Here is a 10,354-nt window from a genome sequence, read left to right as displayed (position 1 = left end):
AGAATGGGCGAAGATACCTCGAACAAGAATTGAAAGACTGGCTACAAAAAGCGTTTACAAGCTGTGATACTTGTCAAAGGGGGCAGTACAAGGTATTAACTCTGCAGGGTGCCCAAACTTTTGCAGACGTCATTATTGTGTTTTCTGTTATTTTGGAAGTGTAAATGATGGAAATAAAATCAAACTTCTTTTTGACATATTATAAGAATGCATCATCTGTAATTCGATGTCTTTTGGAGATTTTTCCATCTTTCTTTGGCTTCTTTATGCACAATAATGCAAATTTTTTACCTGGGGTGCCCAAACTTTAGATCCCCACTGTATACATGCATACCAGAGGGTACTGCATGGCACTGCGGATTCATCAGTCCATGCCACCTTCTTCCAGTCTTCAGCAACCCATTGGTTGTAGTTCATGTCCAGTCAATGGACTGGACATCCAGATGCAGGGCAGGAATGCAGTGTGGGCCAGCGGGTGATATCTGAGCTGAAGCTACAATCTGGCAGCAAGTGGAGAGTGAAGCCAGTTCTTATTGCAGAGGAGGAGATGTCAGGTGTGCTGTGCCACAGCTGCCCGAATTCTAATGATGAGCTGATTGCACAAGAGGCTGATTAGCTGCAGCCGCTGCAGAGGGCACCACAGTGGAGCAAGACAAAACAGGAGAGAGAGAGAATGTAGAGGCAAAATAGGGAAGAAACAGAAAAAGGAGGGACAGGGAGAAGAGAGGGAGGTCAGGTGGGGGCAGATGCAGGGACCGGGGAGGTGATCATGACAGTCAAACCTCTTTCCATTTCTTGTTCCCTGAAAAAGGTATTTTTGTATAATTCTTAAATGTACATCATTTTTCAATTTTGGGTGACCTTGCCTTTTTTTAACCTCTGGCAGTTCACCACTTACCTTTGTACCATTTCAAACTATTCATTGGACTTGAACTATTTGAATTTTAATGAAAAACAGTCAAAATGTGGGTGTTCTAAAACTTTTAACTGGTATTGCACACTCTAAGTAAAATGTCAAAATATGTGAAATAAAAAAGTTGGTCAATCAATGAATTTATCTGACATTCACGTCTGCATGTTGCTTTGTGAGGTTTGTCAGTTATGGTTAGTTCAGTACTTTATTTGAAAATGTGCATTTTATGCTACTTTATAACAATACAGAGTTACCTTTTGCATATGTACATACTATATTTAGGTCAGAGTAATAATCATTAGCCACTTTAAAGATGAACATTTTAGTTCATAATAAGGCAGACTAACACTTACAGAAACTGACTGGCAATGCAAGTCGTTACTGCATCAGTAAGATACCAGACCCACAGACTGATTTATGTAACACCTTACATTTCCATTCAACTAAATTTCCCAGCAGCTGTCATGAAACAAGACAAAAATTTCAGAACAAAATGTTTCCATTATCACGGCTGTATTAATAAGAGCTAAATTCCACTTTGCTAAGGTTTTGTTTTTGTGCAGGCTGGTTCACTGTCATGGCTCACTGAACCATCTTTATTTTCACCTGTGCTGCTCCTGCAGTGACGAGTCAAAAAGGTCTGTTGACTGAATGAGTTTCCTCAGTTAAAGCTGAACAAAGCTGAACTTTGATGCAAATATGCTGGATGTTGGCTGGAGATTCCAGCAAAAACTGCAAAAGCTTGAATTTGGACCTTGATACAAGTGAGCCAATATTCAAAAACTGGAAATGTAGTGTCATAGCCTAGCCGCGCTAGACCCAGCTCTGAAGACACAAGGATCTAGTTACCCTCGGCAGGGAGGGAGGCGGGCTAAAAGGTTGTCTTTCAAATCACTCTGCAGCAATTGGGTAGGTATACAACCAATCAGCGCAACGAATAGGCTGACGTAGTTCCTAGAGCGCCGGAAATCAGAGGATGCAGTAGTTCGGTGAAGCCTTATTTATACAGTCAATGGGTGAAGATCAAGTATATTACAGACATGTTAACAGAAAGATTATTCAGAGTCGGTGCTAATGGAGCTCAACGACTGTTGTCGTTTTTGTTGTCGACCCTGGCAGAGAATTAAATTCATTGCCGTGGGTTGTCTAGCGCGGCTAGGCTAGTTGTTTCTGGTTGTTTCTGTCAGAATTGTCGCGCCTCTGTCGTCACTTAGTTACGCCTGCCTTCTGACTCTACACTTCATGGTGATTCGTCTGGCCAGTTTTAGGAGCATCCAACCTCGAGCCTTATGGAGGGTAACTAGACCCATCCTAATTAAATTCGTTGCCGTGGGTTGTCTAGCGCGGCTAGGCTAGTAGTGTCAACATACTTTAAGACTGGTCAACTGTGACATGGAAAAACCTTGAACGACATTTGCATGCTGTAGTTTAAAGTAAAAAAAAAAACCTAATAAAATGAACCATCTATGTAAAAGCTTACCAAGCATCACAGTGTAGAAAGAAATGCACTCAACAAGAAACTGCTGAAGTGGAAAAGCCTGTGTTGTAATGGAAGACTATCAACGGGATATTCCATTTATTACATCTATCAAAAATGAATGTAACTCATATTAATCACAATAGAGATACATTTTGTGAAATACATACAATGGTTCATTGCAGCCATTACTAAACCGTCTAGAGGATCTAAAATCATGGTTGGACATGAATTTTCTTTGTCTCAATGAAACCAAAGCAAATATAGTTTTTTTTCGCTGTCCAGATCAATTAGTTGACTGCATGTGTCAATGCTCTTTGTCCTCTGGAAATCTATAATTGACTCTCCTCAGAAAATCTTGGTGTGATTTTTGACAGTGCTTTTAAATTTGACAAACAAATCAGTTCTGTTGTCAAAACTGGATTCTTTCAGTTGAGGCTGTTGTAAAGGTGAAGCCCTATCTCCCACAACATCTCTGAGAGAGTCATCCATGCCTTAATCACGTCCAGGCCAGACTACTGTAACTCTCTGTATGCGGGTCTTCATCAGATGTCTCTCCGTCGGCTCCAGGTGGGACAAAAAGCTGCTGCCTGACTTCTAACAGGGACAAAGAAACAGGAGCACATCATTCCAGTTTCAGAATTGTTTGTACAGTTTTATTGCTTGTTTTTAAGGTGTTAAATGGGCTGACACCTTCTTATTTATCTGAGCCTTTACACATCCATGATGTTCCAGTTTTATCGCTGAGGTCGGCCAATTAGATGGTCCTAAAATGTCCCAGATCCAGACTCAGAAACAGAGGTGACCAGATCTTTTCTGTGGCTGCACTCAGTGTGTAGAACCGTTTACCTGTCCAAATTAGAACCGCTCTAGAACCGTCTCTTGATACCTTCTAGTACGTACTGAAGACACATATGTACTCTCTGGCTTTCAATTGTAGCTCAGCGCTGACGCCTTGATAAATGTTGTTGTTTATCTTGCTTTGTATATTTCCTCATTGATTATGTCTTGTTTTCTATTTTGAACTGTAAACCACTTTGGTCAACCTTGGCTGTTTTTAAAAAAATGTTCTTATGAATAACGTTAACTTGACTTGACATACAGTTTAGATTAATTAATACCATTTACAATCTTTTTTTCATTTTGTTTGTAGTGGCAGTAATATTTTTGAAATGTATGCACTACCAGTCAAAAATCTGGACACACATTCTCATTCAATGCTTTTTATTTATTTGTATTATTTTCTACATTATAGAGTAATACTGAAGATTCCCACTTTTTTCTTTACAAAATAATGCCATATGTATTATTTTATAATTTTGATGTCTTCAGTATTAATCTACAATGTATAAAATAATTAAATAAAAATCACTGAATAACAAGGTGTGTTCAAACTTTTGACTGGTAGTGTAGGTGTACATTTGAGTAAAACACATAACAGAGACAATTGTTGGACCAACTTAAATTAATTAATTCAATTGAATTTCATTTGTCCTAATTAAATAACAAGTAACATGTGTGTCACCAATTTAAGTTGGACAAATCGTCATCGTTCCTCTCAAATGAACTGTTTGCATTGCTGAGACTTGAAGTCTGTAATTTTTCCAACTCAGTTAAAGCACTATTTGCTTTTCCCAAAAGACAAAACATGATTTTGTCATTACACTACTTTTGTTTTCACATCATCTGAGTTACAACAGAAATTTTCAAGAATTGTGGACATCATGAGTCAGATGCTCCTTGCTAAAGATGTAATAAAATTAGCTTTCATGGAGATGAGAATACAGGTTTAAAGACAAAGTGTCATTTCAAGTTGATAAAATCCCTAAAAGTAAACTGCAATAACCAAAGCAACAGATAAAATTATTTTTTAAACAGTAGTACTTTACTTCAGTTACAACTCAGATACACCTTATACAGTGCTGATATGTTGCTGTCTTGAAATACAGCCTTTCTACAATAAAAATTATTGCTATTGGTCATTTTTGTATATTTTTCATCAAAATCGTGTGTGTTTTAGTCTGAAGTATGTTCTTGAGTTTGTCCTGCTGTGTGATTCTACAGTTTCCGTAAATCAGTAGAGGTACTGTGATATTCCAAAGTTGGCTGGCAACTTTTCACAGCTCTCAGTTTATGTGTAAGGAGCTGTTTACTGTTCTGATCCTCAGTATTTGGGTTGGCTGACACACACACACACACACATACACACACACACAGAGAGAGAGAGAGAGAGAGAGAGAGAGAGAGAGAGTACTCCTCCCTCCTCCAGTTTCCTGTCAGAGCGGTGTGTGTGTGTTTAGTGTGAGTGTGTATGGATGGTTCAGCAGTGACTCTCCAGCTGCTGAGCGGAGTGGAGCGCACAGCACAGCGGACACTTCAAACTTTAAATTCCCTCCTCTGGACTCTGTTTTACTTTACTTTTTGACGTGAATGAGAATCTTCGGACCGACGCGGTATCGGAAACATGGAGGATCAGCGCAGCTCTTTAGCTTTACGGGGGCTTTTATCTGTCCTTTTCTTCACTGCGCTGCTGGAGCCAGGGACCGCCGGTGAGTTGCGCACATCCATAACTTCTTTAACAACTCTCCTGTCTGTCCACTGCTCATGAGCTCGCTACACATCTCACTGAAGTCATCCTCCACAGATTTAAACCAACATAGACTCCTGTAGTTGACATAGTTCTGGGAAAGTTGTCTTCCAGCGCGTTACGCATGGCGCTGCGCAGAGCACAGAGAGCACAGAGAACAGTCAGGCGCAACAGGTGACTCATGCAGCGGTCTGATACTCTGCTCAGCTATGCTCCCTTCTGCTGGCTACTGCGAGTGTTGTCCACAGGGTGCATGAAAACAAATATATATCGACTATCAGATAAGATTTTATTGCAGAACACCAACCTTAGGTTTAATAGATTGGAGGAATGTGAAATTATTGCCAGATTCTTTGGTATAATGATAATCTAGAGTTCAGTAGCTGTCACTGACATGGTTTCTAGGGCGTTCTAAAAGTCAATATTTGTTAAAACATAAATTAATAAGTGAAAATGATGCAAAGTGCAAAATACATAATTTATAACAGTAAAATGAAAAAAAAATGCAAGGATGCCCTTTCATGAAGGATAATAACTATACATCCTTGTTCCAGCAGTTTATGAAAGCTGCATCTCTGAACAACATGTTTTTCTGCTTTTATATCTGCATCATTGGATCAGATGAGATGATGTGCACCATTGCATTTCTGTAGGTGGAAACATGATTTGGTTGCACAGCATGACTTCATATAAAATGACCCCTCCAACATGAGCAGAATAAAATATGTGTTTTTTAAATTAATCTCCTTGTAAGCTGTTTTCATGACAATTACACTGTTTCCCTCCCATGTGTTAACAGCACCAACTTATGAGCCTTGGCCCTTTGCCATCTGTCACACTGACAGCTCCTATTTCACTTCACCACAGAAACATCCCCCAGTTTGTTGACAAGTGGTTAGACTGAACACAATGTTGAGAAGAAGATGAGAAGTCTCTGCTGATGTGAACAAATTTTTGTAAAAATCACATCTTGCATCGTCCCCATTAGATGTCTCCTTCTGTTTGCTCCCCCCTCTATCTCTCTCTCCTGTTTGTTCCTGTCCTCCTCCCACAGTAGGGCCTATTTTGAACCTGGAAATCCCACATACCAGAAGGACTGTGTGGTCCTGCTGCATTATGTGTCACAAATAGACACACATATGCACAAGAAGACATACAAACTTCCACCCACACGCCCCCATGCTGTGCTTCCACACCAACATGCACCCACTCTCTGAACCTCACACTTCTCCAGAGCACCTCCAGGCCACAGGAAGCTGCTCACCACTCTCCCAGTACCGGAGCAGCTTGACATTTTTGGTTGTCCAAACAGCGGCTGGACTCTGTTGTTTTTATCTTTTCCTTCTTTATTTGCTTTCAACTGATGTCTATAACCATCCGCTCGGCGGGTTGTCACAGGAAGGTTACGTCTTCCTTCCTTTCCAGGGAATCTCCATCATGCCGAGACACAGGCCACTGTACGCTCCTGCATTTCCTGATCCGTGTACGCAGCCAAGACAGATATTTCAAAGGTGCCAGTCAAGAAAGAAGGTTTAACGGGAGACAGTCTTTTTGAAAAAGAGAGTGGTCGTTTCTGTGCATGTGTGTTATCAAAAATGCATCCAATTGAAGTTGTTTGAGCCCCCAGAGAGCTCTTCTTACTGTTTGAAACCGTTTGTGTGTGGGCCTCTGAGCAGTCCTGCAAACTGCTGCTGTGTTTACACTGATCTTACTGGGTTTGACTGTGAAGAAGAGAAGAGAAGAGAAGAGAAGAGAAGAGAAGAGAAGAGAAGAGAAGAGAAGGGTTCATTCACTTTAACCTTTCAGAACTGTCTCCTTCTGATTTTTTTACCATATTAGTCAAGTTCCCTCCCGTGAGTCGCTTCACTGAATCCTCCGGGTCAAAGAGAAGAAGGAGGGATGGAAGCAGAAGGGAACCTGAAAGAGAGAGTTAAAGGCGAGGAAGATAAAGACAGGGAGGAATGAGAGGATTAGGGCCAAGTTTGAGAGAGGGGTGAATTAAAAGAGGTGGGAGGATAACTTTCAGGAGCAGAGGGGGAGAGCCCAGCCGCCTGCTGTGGCAGTTATGTAGCCCTGAGCAGCCTCTTGCCAGTTGTCTCCACTCATTTCAGTGACAGGACAAGCCCCAAAAGAAGAGGGGCTCTTATTCCCACTTAGATATTTTCATGTTTTTATTTGCAGTGCTGCGTTGCTCCAGTAAAGTGTCTATGGTGAAATCTATTTCAGGGGTTTTATAGGCTTAGACCTGGAGGAACCTTAGCTTCACAGTGGAATCTGTGCTCATTAAAGCATCATACTGTCATACATGGGGACACCTGAAAGCACAGACTACTCAAAAACATAGTTTCTTTTTCCATTTTTTTTGGAAAAATCCATAACTGAAGACTCAAAAATGGTTGCGGTTTCTAGTTTTATGAAGATTGATTGACTGTGGCCTGACAGCGTAACAAAACCTCACAACTCTGATCACATTTTGATTTACATATCCTCATTGGTACATGGAAAGATGCACCTTTTTTTCCAAGTGAGTCTTTCTTTTATCGTAAATCAGAGAAGAGCACAGGCATGAAACAGAAATGCTGACATCTCACATGAGAAACTTCCCAAATGCGAACTTAACTGTTCCTGTAGGACTCCATTGCTCATAGTAAGAAATTATTTGATTTAGAACACATTAATTCAAGGCCTTTAAGTGACATGGACCTATAGAGCATTTGTCTGGTGTGCAGATTTTTCATTTTTTCCAGTTATTTTGAGCAGTTCAGAGCAGTCTTTCCTGCATATGAGTGATAAACTGCAGTCAAGTTTCCTGTCTGTCCTCCCATCCACTGTGAGCTCATGTCCTCAGTGGTTTGGATAACGAAAGAAAGGAGAGGAGCAGCAGAGGGGGAAGTATTTCAGCTGACAAGATGCGCTTAGTAGCTCCAGAAAAATACCACTGCAGATTATGTTGCTCCAAATCTCAACCAGTTCATGGTTTGTCTCTCCTCAGACTACTGTCGATAGGAACCTTGTCACTGGAGATGCTCTGGCCCGGTCATCTGGCCATGATAATTCGGCCCTTGTCAATGGGTATCCTGCCTGTTTCTCCCACTTCCAACTGGTCTCTTGCTGCCTGATATATCCCACAACTTTATATCATTATGAAATAATCATTATTCCCTTCATCTGTGAGAACTCATAATGTTTTGGCAAGCTGATAGACGTTTTGAACGTTATTGCGTTCATGCCTTTCAGAATCATTTTGCTAAATTGCAATTAGCAGACTGTTATTCCTGCTAATGTGTGTTACGTATAGAACTTTATGTAATTGCAAACACCAGCTCCATTGTTATTCTGCAAATTTTCCTGGAGCATGACCTTTCTTCATCCCGTCTTCACCTTCTCCGGTGCTAACGAGTTGGTATTTATTAAGGTTATACATTGGTCTGACTGCCAGATGGAAGCTGGTCACAGTAGCATGATTTCCCCTCCCAAAGTAACAGCAGCACAAAGAGATCTCACATTTCAATTACTGTCCCTTCAGGAGCCATCAAGAGTACAGTTAATGTCAGTCCACACTTTCCTCCTCCACTTCCTGTGACGCACTCAGGTCACTTGTGTTTTCATACTATAATTCCTACACATGGACTCGCAGCAGGAAAAAGTGCAGCAGTAATAAAAGAGGATGCTTTAGGAGCACTTCAGCAGCTGCAACAATGACCCACATAACAGCACAGACCTTCATGCACAGTTACCCTTTAACTTAGTGTCGTGGTACGATCTGCTAAAACTAATGGAGTAAAACGACAGGCCCCACCTAGCTAAGGTCATGAATGCTGTTATTTTATCATAAATCCAGAACAGTACATAAATGAGAATATTTAGGTTGGTGTTTTTTTTTTTGTTTTTTTTTGCCATACTCTAGTCTTTGAACCTGTTTGACATAAAATGAACCAGTTGAGCTACTCTTTCCAGTCACCCCTTAGAAACTGTAAAGGGCACAGTTACTTTCGATTTGGTAATCCATGCTTTAGAATATGGCTTTTATCCACTTTAAACAGAGCCATGGAAGCTGTTTCCCTACTGCTTGCAGTCTTAATGTTAGGTAACCCTACAGACCTACACATTCTGACCCCAGCTTAAACAAAAGTTTGACACATTTTTTCTGAACTGATTCTTAGAGAAAGAAAAACAAGCTTATTTCCTAAAAATCTGAACTATCCCTTTTCAAAGAATGCATCCTCTCCAGCCAATATAGATCAACAGTTAAAGCAAAAACGGTTAAAGAGCACTTAGTGTGTAATCAGTATTGCACGACAGCACAATAAAGATTAATTAACACCATAAAAGACTCAGTGAGCTCAGTGACTTCACAGAGTGTAATTCAAACCAGTTACACGTTCAGATTCATGTAGTCTCTGTGGCACTTTGCGGCACTAAATCAGCAGCATTTATTTGTCTCTGAGGTTGTGTGTGGGTGTTAGCGCTCTGCTATTTCACGCTCTCTGTCCTGCCCCAAACTAGACTCTGTGTGACGGAATGTGTCTTGAAAGTATATTAACTGTGCTTCCTGTTAAATGAATAACCCGGGCTGTGCAGACTGTGATCGGGTGTCACACACACACACACACACACACACACACACACACACACACACACACACACACACACACACACACACACACACACACACACACACACACACACACACACACACACACCCAGCCATGTAAACACACTCTGCAGCGGGGAAGCTGAGGTCTTAAAGGAGGATTGGTGGAATTGGACGACATGTAAGGAGGGTAATGAGAATCCACGCGTGTAAAAGCTGAAGTCCTCCTCTGGTCTGGGTGGGTTTCACAGTTCGGCTCTGCAGACGTGCTGCCGTGTCAAGTGATTTTATGATAGCACAGACTGCGCTTGTTTTGTCTATGTCTTGGATTTCAGATGTGTGAGGGCTATTGTTGTTGTTGTTTGCAAGAGAGAGGCCCCTTTCATCACGGTGAAGTGGCTATCATATCAGCTCTCTTTCTTTCCTTACTCCATAGAGGAGTCTCTTAAGATGTGAGATTATTCTTCAGAAAATATTCGTACAGATTGTGTTTGCTACTGATGATATTGACTAAAAGGGTAGTCCAAGTAGAATGTACAGCAGTGCACAACATTAGCGCTGAAGTCACATTTGTGTTTAATGATTGGCATCTGCTGCTTCATTCATGCCCCACAATCACTGAGTCATTCTCCAGCTGTCTAGTCAAGTCTAATTATGAACACAATCTGACAGTTTTCCTCACAAGATGCAAACCCTCCTCAGAACGAAATTGACCAGGTTGCAGTTTGAAAATAAAATGCAAAAATTAACCAGCATTGTGTAACAAAATGATGGAAAGACGCG

At 41.0% G+C, this 10,354-nt stretch overlaps 1 protein-coding gene across 1 annotated transcript in view; it reads left to right on the top strand.

Annotated features, from left to right (window-relative positions):
- The first annotated feature begins 4,671 nt into the window (after window positions 1-4,671).
- The window catches only part of tgfbr2b (transforming growth factor beta receptor 2b), a 40,561-nt gene continuing 34,878 nt past the window's right edge, over window positions 4,672-10,354 (top strand). Inside the window, exon 1 of the mRNA XM_022216943.2 lies at window positions 4,672-4,939. Within this exon, the coding sequence (XP_022072635.1) occupies window positions 4,855-4,939 (85 nt within the window). The 5' untranslated portion in view covers window positions 4,672-4,854. The remainder of the gene's footprint in view (window positions 4,940-10,354) is intronic.

This window comes from Acanthochromis polyacanthus, chromosome 12 (genome assembly GCF_021347895.1).
Source record: "Acanthochromis polyacanthus isolate Apoly-LR-REF ecotype Palm Island chromosome 12, KAUST_Apoly_ChrSc, whole genome shotgun sequence".
Taxonomy (NCBI): domain Eukaryota; kingdom Metazoa; phylum Chordata; class Actinopteri; family Pomacentridae; genus Acanthochromis; species Acanthochromis polyacanthus.
The sequence above is the reverse complement of the archived record's forward strand: the minus strand, read 5'-3'. Positions and strand labels throughout refer to the sequence as shown.